The sequence below is a fragment of the Hyla sarda genome, chromosome 2 (assembly GCF_029499605.1).
Source record: "Hyla sarda isolate aHylSar1 chromosome 2, aHylSar1.hap1, whole genome shotgun sequence".
NCBI lineage: Eukaryota > Metazoa > Chordata > Amphibia > Anura > Hylidae > Hyla > Hyla sarda.
This window is the reverse complement of record NC_079190.1, coordinates 92,856,267-92,869,579: the sequence shown is the minus strand read 5'-3', so window position 1 is coordinate 92,869,579 and position 13,313 is coordinate 92,856,267. Positions and strand designations below refer to the sequence as shown.

At 42.0% G+C, this 13,313-nt stretch overlaps 1 protein-coding gene across 3 annotated transcripts in view; it reads right to left on the bottom strand.

Moving 5' to 3' along the window:
- MBD6 (methyl-CpG binding domain protein 6) overlaps nucleotides 1-13,313 on the bottom strand; it is a 70,310-nt gene that overhangs the window by 21,303 nt on the left and 35,694 nt on the right. For 2 of the 3 annotated variants that reach the window (XM_056562558.1, XM_056562559.1), the window contains exons 2-6: nucleotides 7,762-7,949; nucleotides 7,009-7,145; nucleotides 6,326-6,428; nucleotides 3,723-3,891; nucleotides 1,405-3,090 (exon numbers count right to left, since the gene is read on the bottom strand). In XM_056562558.1, coding sequence (XP_056418533.1) covers nucleotides 1,405-3,090; nucleotides 3,723-3,891; nucleotides 6,326-6,428; nucleotides 7,009-7,121 — 2,071 coding nt within the window. In that variant the 5' untranslated portion in view covers nucleotides 7,122-7,145; nucleotides 7,762-7,949. Of the gene's footprint in view, nucleotides 1-1,404; nucleotides 3,091-3,722; nucleotides 3,892-6,325; nucleotides 6,429-7,008; nucleotides 7,146-7,761; nucleotides 7,950-11,333; nucleotides 11,408-13,313 lie in introns of those variants that run through there. The other variant, XM_056562560.1, reaches the window with a different exon arrangement.

The window sequence follows — 13,313 nt, the reverse complement described above, 5'->3', positions numbered from 1 at the left end:
AATTGATTGTCAATCAGTGTTGCTTCCTGAGTGGACAGTGTGATTTCACAGAAGTGTGATTGACATTGTGTTTAAGTGTTCCCTTTATTTTTTTGAGCAGTGTAATTGCAATAAAAAATCTGAACATGTTAACACACCCAAAAGGGACCCGCAACCAGCAAATGAATGAGCCAACGCCGACTGGATCTTTTGTGTTACCATTTAAATTGTTGTCGGCCATATATTGTCCTGTGTAAACCAGTGATGGGCAACAAATAATGATATAATTTAAGGGCCGCATGATGGATCCAGCAATTGTTCTTGAAGGAAGACTTAGTGAACTCCAATCACCAAGATTCGTGCTTATTATCAAGGCAGTGTTGGCCAATGTAAAAGGGTCTTTATTAGTAAGATTCTCTTTCTTGCTCATTGCAACCAGTCTGAGCTCAGCATACCTTTCTTATACTACTCTATTAAAATGAGAATTGAGCTGTGATTGCTTACTAAGGGCAACAAAGAGAATCTTACTATAAGACAGCGTCATGAATTTCACAGTATGTTTAAAGTGAGGTTAGCTCTATAAACATCCTGTTTTATTTCTAAGGGAGAGCTTCTAATAAACCCTGGTACCCAACAATCTTATATACACAATCCCCTATAGCAGTGGTCTTCAACCTGCGGACCTCCAGATGTTGCAAAACTACAACTCCCAGCATGGGAGTTGTAGTTTTGCAACATCTGGAGGTCCGCAGGTTGAAGACCACTGCCCTACAGAATGTCAAAGTCTAGTGAGGTACAGACTCAGAACCTGCTATTCTGTGCGGGACAAGTTATGGCTGCTCACTGCCAACATCACATAGTCTTCTCTGCTGTCTTTAGCTCCTTAGCTCCTGGAGGCTAGAAGCTACTATGTGTGTGACGCAGCAAGAACTGGGGCTTTTAAAATCAGGCACTCCTTAAAAAATTTGCAGGATTTAAAGGGAACCTACAAGTTTTTTCTCAAATACCAGTTTAGAATCATGTTTTTATACAACTCTGCATTGTTTTGTTACTCTGTTATTCTTCCTGGAAGCATACAAATAAACTGATAACTGGGTCAATGGGATGTGGCTCTGCATGCTCTGACACTGGTCTGTCAGTTCTGGAAAAAAGACATTCAAAAGAGCTATAGTAATATTCTGTTGTCAATGTATTAAAGGGGACTAACAGAAGAAGAGAACAATGCAGAGTTCCAAGATGTTGCAGAAATGTTCACTGGAGATAGGCATGTCAGGAGCGAACATTTCCTCTTCATGTTAATGAAGCATGCAATATTTTGCAGAGGAGTTTAAATGCACAAAATATATTTTTAGAAGTGTTACATTTTCGCATAGTAACCATGTTCTTATAGAGAAAAAAAAAAAACAACAACAACAAAAAACTTACTTGGATTAGTGCTAGTAGGTGTAGATGGTAACTTCAGTGGTAAAGAAGTCCCTGAGTTCAGCTCCGTAGAAGTCTGGACTAGTTGCCCTACAAGGCCAAGAAGATGGTTGCTGATATCTTGGGATGCTGGAGACAGACTTGGAGTTTTGCTTTGGCTTGGGGACTCCTCTACTGATGACCGAGGCATTGAAAGAGAAGGGGGAGCATTACCAGAAACAGAGTGAGAATGGATGGCTTTGGATCTTCCCATGTCTTCCTCAACCTGCCCCCCAGTTCCTGTTAACTTTGAATATGAATTCAATTTAGAGAGCCCACTAGGACTAGTAGGGTTGTGCCCACTAACATCTTGAGGACTTGCATCCAGACCTGGAGAATTCCTTTGTCTTTTGCGCTTCACCATTAAATCCCTTTTCTGGGAATGAGTCCTGCTGGGAAGGGCCCGACCTTCTTGTGTGACGCTTGCAGAAAGCAAAGTATTGGGATTCAGCACTCGGCTGGGTAAAGTGCTAGGGGCTGAGGCTTCAGGTTTGGTTTGATTTGCCATTTGGGCCTTGGCAGCTGCTGTGAGAAGGCTGCTAGCAGGAAAGGAAGCATTGCTTTGCTGACCCAATATGCATCCGAGGGGAAAGCCCAGTAAGCCTTGCGCTGCTCCCAAAGACACCGGTGGTGCTGTTTTATTGCTTTGGTGGGTTAAGGCATGGCTGGCATTTGAAGAGGATCCCAGTTGGGCCTGCCCAAAGGTAGGGAGGCCTTCAAGTATTGCTTTTGGACTGTGGGGCACAGAGCGCTTAGGGGAGCTGACAGGTCGTGGAGATCTTGAGCTTGACCTTATGGGTGCAGGAAAGTGCTCGGAGGAGGCAGATGAATGGCGGGAACGCTGAGGGGACGGCTCCACACTGCCAGCTGGAGACGAAATGGAGGATATGGAGGACCTAGTAGTAGAGGGAGATGTGAGAGCGCCACTACGGGTAAAAGGAGAAAATGGAGGGGGTAGGGCTGTGGATGAATGGTTGCCTGGGTTGTGTTCAGGAGTAGGGTGAGTGTTCATTAAGGGGACCTGAGACTGAATTAAGGGGGGAGAGTTCAATACATGGGGCTTTGGGCTAGGTGGCCTACAACTGTTTGAGTCCAATATACCCAGTGGATCTTTCTCAGGAAAGACAAAAGGGCGCCGTGAGCCCTGAATAGATTCTTCAAGCGTCCGATTAAAGGTGCCACCCGGCACAAAACTACAAGTATTAAGAGCTAATGGTTTGGGGGACAGGCCTGAAAGTTCTTGACTATATGAAGGGTAGGAAGGCCGATTCTGGGAAGACTTAAGTTGTGTAAAAGAACTGGTACACAGCTCATGAGATATGGCTTGTGGAGTCCTTGAAAACACCTCGTAATTACCATTTGATGGCATTGGCGGACAGTTCCTTAAGGCATAGGACTCACTAAGAGAAGCCCCATGCTGCCTGGCTAAGACAGGCCGCTGGTTGGATCTCAAGTCAGAGTACCTTTCTCCAGGATGGGGAGAGAAAGTATCTGACTTGTGATCCAGAGGTTTCTCCAAGTGGTGAGCAGGCATGTTGTGGGCCTTTTCCATCATCAGTTTGGTGAAAATGTCAGGATCCAGGGAACAAGGGTGCTGCCCCATCTTTGGGCTGGTGGATGTTGAATTAAAGTTCTGACTTGAGCCACATCCTGTCAAACAAATAGAATAGTGAAGTTAAAAAAAAAAATTGAAATAATGAAATTTAAAAAGTAGGGGTATCTTGTAAAAAAATGTCTTAACCCCAACCCAGAGGATAGGGCTAAGATTCTCCAGATCAGGACTCTGGCTTTCCTGGCTTTTTCCATTAATTTTTATGGGAGTGCAAGAGATGCCCATTCTGAAATTTTGAGCCGTGTTCTGGATATCGCAGGGGGTCACTTATCCCATATCCCATGAATAAGGCGTAAGAAATCTTTCGCTGAAGAACCGCTTTAAACATGTAACCACAGTAATTTAAACACTGTAATACACATGGCTACCATTTCTGGCATATTATTGTCTATAGTAATACAACTGTTTCCTAATAATGATTATGGCCCTTAATTTATCATTTATGTACTCAACTCAGGGTGCAAGAGATAAACCTTGATGTTATGAGATTTCATAGAAGTAGAAAGTAATATACTGTTTGCATCAGTATCTCTGTCCCTTGTTAAAGTTGCCTTAAGAAGAGACAGCATAAGCCTAGAGACAGATTCCTTTTAAAGATTATGAACTATATGTGTTCTATGGTATCAAAGTAGAAGAAAAGGAGAGAATTATAAAAAGAAATCCCATTTACCAGCAGCTTGACTTTGTAGTGCAAGGGGTGTACTCTCAATGCTTTTGTACAGAGTTGCAAGGGCTACAATTTTCCTACGATGGTTACAGAGTTTGGTCATATCCTCTTCAGCCTTCACGTCTTCTGCGCTACGCCGTTTCACTACTGCTCTTGGGTCAAAGTTAAAAACCTGCAGAATGAAAGAAAACATCCTGCATAGGTGGTTTGACTCAAAGAAAGAAGATTAAAGCAAGAATGCCTATAGTTCTTAAATATCTGTGTGTAAACTAATATACATTGGTTTTGGCAGAAAACCCCACAACACTGGTGATACTTTAGGAGGTACAAACCACCCAAAAATAAAAGATCTTTGTACTGAGAAAAGAAAATCAAAGAGGAAAAAAAAACACTTTGGCTTGGTTTACATAAGGATAATGGACAAGATCAGGGCATAAACACTAAAGGCAGGTCCTGAGCAGACCATCTACATAAAGGGATATTTTGTAAAGACGGGAACAAGAAAAAAGGTCTTACGGTAACAGAATTAAATTTTGCTTAAAAAACATTTAATTAAATTAAGTTCTATATAAAACAATAGAAAGACTCGTACGGCACTGCAGTAATTCAGGAGATCTATTATATGGACTTGGGTGTTTCTTGCAGTTAGATAGTGGCTCAGGCTACCAAGTGTGCAATCGTAGACATATTCATGAGAAGAAAGAAAAAGCCGGCCACTCACCAAAGTCCATCTTCACGCTTTTATTGCGGCATAAAATACTCACAGATACAAAGGAGGGAGGGAGCGGGAATACCCCCCGCTCCCTTCCTCTCCCTCCTTTGCATCTGTGAGTATTTTATGCTGCAATAAAAGCGTGACGATGGACTTTGGTGAGTGGCCGGCTTTTTCTTTCTTCTTATGAATATGTTTAAGTTATATTTGTGTTTGGGGTCTCAATGCGTAGCGTACCTACTAAACCTATCCATATCATGAACTAGCCAATAGACAGTCTGAATTGTGCCATGTACTGTCGCGTGTAGGTATACCTTGTTACAAAAAGATTCCTGAGAGATGAAATGAGTCGAATAAGGGGGGGTGGGACGTGAAGAACCCGGGGCGTATCGTGCTAGGGTTCTTATAGCGATAACCCCACCCCCTCTCACAACTACAGGCTAACATCCATTATCCCTCCCATATAACCTACAGAAGTATGCAGAGGGAGTGCACATACAGAAGGAGACATTTTTATGAAAGCAGTACTGTGGTGCAGGATCACTTATACCCTATCCAAAGGATAGGGGATGAGTGTCTGATTGAGGGGAGGGGGGGGTCCGACCGCTGCCAATAACATTTTATATGAAACTGTCCCACTCCTCACTACTGCTCACTCATACATGGGTTGTGTAACATAGGCATGTGATCTACCTATGTGGATCTTATATGATTCACATACATTCCCTTATTATAATCCTAGAAAGGGTCTGAGTCGTGCATGTTGGGGTGTACATTTGGTATCTCTAGGTAAAAAAAAATTTTTGCTTTTGTTTTTTTAAACAATTTGTCTCTCCATATGTGGATTTACATATACCAGAGGAATTTTAACACTGTTTGACTTATTTTTACTAAGACTTTTACTCAGTACTATTTCTGTCTTGGCATGCACTGGTTTATGCACATGCACTTTACGAGTTGATTTAAATAAGTGAATGTATAGGAGTCATATGAGAGCCACGTAGGGAGATCACATGCCTATTGTACACAGTAAGCAGTAGTAGGTTTTGCACAGTTTACAAGAAACAATAGTGGCATTATTGCACTTTACAGCTGTTATTTGTTACCTATTGAGCGTCCTGAGCCCATAGTTTTTTGTACTTCCCCTCCATGTTTGCGTCCATATTAATTTTTTAAGATCAGTATTGTATATATATATATTTTTTTTTATATGTTTGGTAAATCTAATAAATGAAATAATTTTCATAAAAATGATGCCTAGTACGTCCTCTGCATACATCTGTAGGTTATATGTGAATTTTTGCGCTTGCCTATGGTCACTTTGCATGGCACCAGGCAGGTTTTGGTTGTATTTATAATCAGTTAGGTTACATAAAAGTAATGATCACAATGGGTTAGGCCGCAGTGAAGAGGAAGTTGAACTATCACTACCAAACATTAGGATTTTTTCACACCTACATTAAGGCCGCCATAAAGCTCTGTCAAATCCATGGTATAATGGACCCCTATGCCCTAACATAAAAGTTGCTGGGTTCCAGGAGGTGTCCATCTTTTTCATGGAAAAAACAGCACTGTACACCGCATTGGACATTGATGTGAACAGGACATTATCATGACTAGAGATGAGTGAAGTTACAGTGATTCGATTAGTCACAAACTTCTCGGCTCGGCAGTTGATGACTTTTCCTGCATAAATTAGTTCAGCTTTCAGGTGCTCCGGTGGGCTGGAAAAGGTGGATACAGTCCTAGGAGAGAGTCTCCAGTCCACAGGAGCACCTGAAAGCTTAACTAATTTATGCAGGATAAAGTCAGACACTGCTGAGCCGAGAAGTTTGTGACAAATGGAATCACTGTAACTTCGCTCATCTCTAATCACGACATGTCAAACACTCACCTTATAGATGTTCAGGGGACACTCCAGCCCACACTTACAAGTTCCATCAGTTACTAGGTAGGTCCGCAACTGTTCCATAGAGGTAAGAACTGTACCACTGGGACTGCAATACAAAATAATGCAGAGAAATCTCCATGAGTAATGTGAAATAAAAAATAAAAAAAAGGATAGTTTTGTATTGTCATGTTTTTTATCCCAGAACTTTAGTCATAATTATAGTAGTTTAAGAAACTCACAAGGCACTAAAGAAAAAAAAAACAAAACCAAACAGAACTCTCAATCCCTATTTAAGTTCAGCACATAGCTTAAAGTGGAAATGATACACATTATAATGACGTGTCTGAGGTTTTGATCAGTGGGAATCCAGGTTATAAGACATCCATGTGAAGAGGAGACACACTCATCTGAGCATTAAGCCCCTTTGACTCTGCTCGGCTCTCCTCAGAGAAGTGGGGTTAGCAGTGTTCAGACACACAGACTTACTACTGTTCCTGTTCAAGGAGAGGTGAACAGAGCTGATCACAGCCAAAGGGGCACAGCAGAGTGCTTGTGCCCCTTAATTCCAGCAACCCAGACCCCAACTAATAAAACTTCTGAAATTACATTTAAACTTTACTTACCGGTATCTACAGCCAACTGCAGCAAACACTTTGCTACAAGCATAGCCATTGAGAGGGACTTACCTGACGTACACCACAGTGCCTGGCTCCACCCTCCTGTGCCAACCAATCGGCACCTGGACCATCGGGGCCCCTCCATAGTTATCTCCTCCTCCACTTTCACTGCCGCCATTCATTTTGTTCTCTCTTCTCTCTTGTACCTACATCACAAACCAACTCCCGATGATTACTGTGACATGCAGTCAAATACAAACCATTACAATTACTTAACAGACAAACAATAGAATTGTTGTGAACATACAGAAAATAACTCTTATTGTCCTAACTATGTTAAACGTTAATAGACCCTCGATACAAATATCTTTTAGTGATGTCATAGATCATTTGGTCCTGGCTGATCGACTCGCTCACGCAAGAATTACCCACTGTCAGCACATGTTAGTATTGCTCTCAAATCCTTAGTTGCTGAAAGATTTAAAGGGGTATTCCGACTTTATACATCTTATCCCATATCCAAAGGATAAGATGTATGATTGCAGGGATCGCGCCCGCTGGGGGCCCCACGATCTCGGTGCAGCCCCCGGCATTCTGTGCTGGGCGCTGCCTCAGAGACGGGAACATGACGTCATGCCCACGTCCCCTAGTGACTTCACACCATGCCCCCTCCCATAGACATGAATGGAGTGGGCATGACCCCTAAAATCATACATCTTATCCCTCATCTTTTGGATAGGGGATAAGATGTATAATCCCGGAATACCCCTTTACGTATGGCTGGAGATAAGAAAGCATGCACTCATGAACAAGTAAGTTTACCTGCTCATTGCGGCACAGTATGGGCGTTAGGTCTGCATCCGATCCTCACGGCCCAGCATGGCGCAGTGGCTGTGTGTCAGGTTCCCGTTGTGGGAAGTGGGCAGAGTTGGGTGTTCTTCACCTGCTCCCTTAGTGTTGATTTGGAGCTGTGAGAGGATGGCGCTGGAATTGCTAGGGTTCCATATTTTCTGTCAAAATAAGAAGAAGAAAAAAAAAGAGCAAACATTTTGAGATTTCTTTTGTTTTTGGCAAATGTATTATATATAACATGCACTCAGTATTAGGAAGCCATGTTATACTGAAGTTGAGCACTGTGCACTTTGGATCACTGTATATCAAGCCGTGCTCTCTGCAACAACTCTCCACCATAAGAACGACTATGCCACATGATGCCATTTTATTAACCCAATACTTACCTTCTAATGCTGCTCCGTACACTGTTTGGTCGCACGGTTACAGTTTAGAGCCACTCATACCTAGGACTTCATAAGCGTTCTAAAAGGCTATGCGGACGGCAGCATCAATATCATGATTCTCACATGGTTCTTGAAGCAGCCATACACAGAAGTGGATACGATAACCTCCCCCTGCCCTCATCCAGCTGATTACTGACAGATCTCCATTACACCCCCCTAAAGAAATCCCCGGCCAGGAGCCTTATTATAGGCTCAAACAGAGAGCCCAAGGCTGTTTCCGCTGCCATATTGGTTTGGGCTGTAATAAGGGAGTAAGGTGCTTATGTCAGTGTGTAGTGTGACTGCACAGACAGGGCTGGGAGTGGATGAGAGAGAAGATCATCCTCCACACTCTCTCGCCTCCAACCAGAAGAAATAACCAGGACAAAGAGGCTGCCAGCCAGTAAATTGATATTTATTACCCTCAGGAAGAATAGCAGTCATTCCCACAAGACAGAAAAGGCATCTGGAGGAGGAGTCGGGAAGGAGGGGGGTTAGCCTGATTAACCCTTCACTGCCCAGAGGAATTTATTACCTTTACTTGATACACTGGCGTGGATCATGGTTTACAATCGGATCAGCATGGCTTTGCGGGCCAAGCAGGCACTTTCACTTTCACACTACAACTTGCCATGGTGCACCCCCTGACCGCATCCTAATACATTCCCCTATGGAAGGATTTAGGAGTATAGTATTATGCAATACGAGAAGTATGTACAGGAATTTTCTTACCCCTTCTTTAGGTAAATAAGAGCTCTGAGGATGTGACAAGTGACAAAGGTTATTATGGCGGCAGGACATGTGCAAGGTATCAGTTACAACAAATAAGCACACCATGCCAAGTCTCCACAGCGGTGAGGGTGCCAGCAGGTGGCTCCGTGGGTCTGTGCCCATTGGTTGTTTACTGGTCTATTTTTTGGTGTAATTTAATTTTTATGTCATTCAGAACAGAATTTATTCTTGTTACAGTTTTTGCAGTAGGTTTTCCCAAATTTTGGAAATTGTTGCAAAATGTTCCATAACCATGACATATGAATAAATAACAGCTCACAGCATATAGCCAAAAAAAATAAAAAAATAAAATCGGCTGCAGATTATCTGAATGAGGCCAATGGGTAGCAAAATCAGCAGCAGAAAACATGCAGCAGATCATATACATGTGAACGTACACTTAGGGTCTATTCATAGAGCAGAATTTCGGCAAGCGGAATTCTTCTTTAAATGAAAGCCCAATAAACGTCTATGGGATTCCGCACTCCCATTCACACTTCTGCGGAATTTCCGCACAGATTCCGCACAAAATCCACAGAAGCGGAATTGGGGTGGATGAGCGGAAATTCTGCCATGTGAATAGACCCTTATGGTTTCTTCACGTTGTGGCTAAAAAGCTGCCAACATATGATCCAGGGGTTAACTGGGCTTTTCAATTGATCGGTGGGGGTCAAGTATAATTTTATGATGGCCAGCTGAGAAGGTCAACATTGTATATGGCCAGGTTAAAGGGGCCGTCTGGGTCTTCGAAAACTAAGCTCAATAGCTATCATGCAGATAAACAACATTAGGGCTCCTTTGACACAAGTAAGCAATGTCAGATGTCTAATAGACCATGTCTGCCCATAGCTGGGTGGTAGGTTTCTTGTCATCTGTCTCCTGACATATTCGTAAAAGAATAAATGAGAAAGCGTAAGGATCTGAGAGACTCTGACAAGGGCCAAACGCTTCCGCTTCTGTGGATTTTGTGCATCTCTACCAGCAGGACTTGTGGGAAGTTCTCCATACAAAATGGTTAGTAACTACAAAAATAGTGGTCATAGGAAGGACAACCCGTAAACCAGCAATATGGTACTGGACGGCCAATATTCTAAAGTGCATGGGGAGTAAAGATTACCACATCTGGTCTGATGCCACAGAAGAGCTGCTATAGCGCAAACTGAAGGAAGGAGTTAATTCTCTCGGCATCGCAGCTTGTTGTACTGGAAGTTGTACTGGCAGACAAGTCCGAGTGCCACTGCTGACCCCTGACCTACAATGACCATAAGCAATAGAACTGGGACAATGAAAGACGCAAGCCTGGTCCAATAAATCCCATTTTCTTTTACACTGTATGGACTGCTAGGTGGAGACGTGTAACATACATGGGAAAGTGATGACTTGGACCACATTTTCAATGGATTTTAGACACTTTTGTAACTCATCTGACAAAGGCTGATCATTAGGAATCCTACAAGGGAAAAGTTTGTGATCAGCTTATAGTCACGGAATACTCCTAACAAATAGCAATCTGTCAAAAGCAGAAAACCCCTAAAATACCGTAATAATACTATATATTTTTTTTTTTGGAGGGGGGGGGGGGGGGGCGACAATAAATAATAATATAAAAAAATAAAATAAAAAACACAACATACTTTCCTAGTCTGGTCCCTCGCAGCTCCCAGTCACCTCCACCTGATCGGCCAATCATCTCTCTTCTTCCTGCTTCCAAAATGAGCATTTGGAGCAGGGACTGCCGCCTCAGCCAATCACCATTGCGGCCGGTGATCGGGTAAGCTGGCAGGTCCTGCTCCAAGCACTCATCTCAGAAGCAGGAAGAATGAGGGACTGAATGGAGGTGAACAGGAGCTGCAGGGGACCAGGCCTGGGGAAGTATATTATTTTAATACCGTATTATAATATTTCTGTCCTGCCCTAGCACCATAATTATAAAAAAAAAAAAAAAGGATTTAAAACCACTTTAAACACACGGAGGACCTAAACCAATCATGGTAATCCTCGATTCAGGACTTCTACAAGAGTTTAATATCAGTTTGAAAGAAAAATGCAGTAAAGAGTCGTTTGAATGCATATTTTGTTTAAAAGGGTAGTCTCTTCAAGGGTCGGGGGTCTGTTGCTTAGTAACAGCAACCACCATATCTATGCTCAGGTCCCCGCGTGAAGTAGTTTTCATCCTCTAAAGCCGTCTTTCCCAACCAGGGAGCCTCCAGCTGTTGCAAAACTACAACTCCCAGCATGCCCGGACAGCCGAAGGCTGTCCGAGCATGCTGGGAGTTGTAGTTTCACAACAGCTGGAGGCTCCCTGGTTGGGAAACACTGGTCTAAGGAGAGCAGCCCATCCTTTACCAGTAAAATGAGGTAGGCACAGATAATACTGCTCTTCTGTCTGATGAGTCACGATGCGGCCGCTCTAATTCATTCATAGGGCACTAAGCAAATACATTATCTCCTTGATATCAAAAGGATTCAAATAAATATGGCTGAAGGAAATGGAAAGATAAATGTATTTAAATAACAGTATTTTTACTATAAAAAAAAATAAAAAAAAGTCAATTGCACAGTAATCCATAACTAATGAAGGTTAGATTTACTGGGGGAAAATAAATTAGGAATAATCATTTACACAATTAAATAAATTAGTCCTGTCCTATGTATAACATGCAGGAATAGGACAAGGAGGGGGATGCTAAATGCATTATACAAGAGAATATCTCCTGATGGTGACAGCCTGGAAGAAATCCCTGAGCAAGGTACATTACAGCATAAATGTCTTCTGTAACAAGACGGGCTTTAAAGCTTTACAATGTGAACCAAGAAACTTCCATTCAGCAGGGATCTTAAAAGCTGAAGAACTGATTAGATCTACTGCAGCCTAACATTTATATATTAAAGGGGTACTCCACTCACTAAAAAAAAAAAAAAAAAAAATGTTATCAACTGGTGCCAGAAAGTTAAACAGATTTGTAAATTACTTCTATTAAAAAATCTTAATCCTTCCAGTACTTATCAGCTGCTGTATGTTCTTTTCTTTTTGAATTTCCTTTCTGTCTGACCACAGTGCTCTCTGTTGACACCTCTGTCCATTTTAGGAACTGTCGAGAGCAGGATAGGTTTTCTATGGGGATTTGCTCCTACTCTGGACAGTTCCTAAAGTGGACAGAGGTGTCAGCAGAGAGCACTGTGGTCAGGCAGAAAGGAAATTCAAAAAGAAAAGAACTTCCTCTAGAACATGCAGCAGCTGATAAGTACTGGAAGGATTAAGATTTTCTTAATAGAAGTAATTTACAAATCTGTTTAACTTTCTGGCACCAGTTGATTTAAAAAAAAATGTTTTCCAGTGGAGTAATCCTTTAAAATACATGTCACACCATGAATTAAAACATAACCTTATATACACACACACACACACATATATATATATATAATATATACACACACACACACACACACACACATATATATATCAAAGAACACCTCCAATTCTTAAAAAGTCAATATCTTAATAAGAATCAAAGTACAATATAGCAGAAATATAGACTGAAGATACCACCTAATGGCGACAAAGTCATCCAGTTGTGTGCTGAGGGATTGTGTAAGTAAAAGACACTTATACAACTAAGACTAGTAGGGACTGTGATGTTAAGCAAAATACAGTACACTACCACATACAAGTGATCAATAGTCAACAACTACATAACTATAACAACCATAAAATTACCCAGTTACGTGTTTCCCCCGGATAGTGCCGGGCTCATCAGGGGACAAACTAGGAAAATAAGACCAATTCTAATATTGCAGATAGTGGCCATCATACCCAAATACAAAACAATTCAGCTACAGGGTAAATCAAAGATAACCAAATGGGCTCATGGTGGAGTCACTTACAAATATCCCAAGCCTAAGATGTGAAGTGAGGCCTCATCTCTTCACATCCAAGCCGTGGGGTATCAGTAGGTGCAATGGTATAGAGTAAAGGACACAGGCCTATACACCTGCCAGGTCCTCAAATCTGCCTCATATTCAGTCTATTGTAAATACTGTGAACCTCCCAGATGGATTAAAGCTGACATTTACTCTAATTTTAACCCGGCAAAGAGTTTTAATAGAATGAGAGTTAATGCTGTTCGCTCCTGCCCAGTTCTAATGACCTGAGCTCTGTGAAGGCTGTCAGCCATACTCACATGCTTCTTCAGAAGGTCATTAAAATGTTCTGATGCGTAAAAGCAATCCATAAAAAACAGCGGTTGGATCCCCCGCAATCAGCTACCTGTCCTCTGGATAGGGGATAATTACATTTTTGATGGATTTCTCCTTTAAATGGCCACT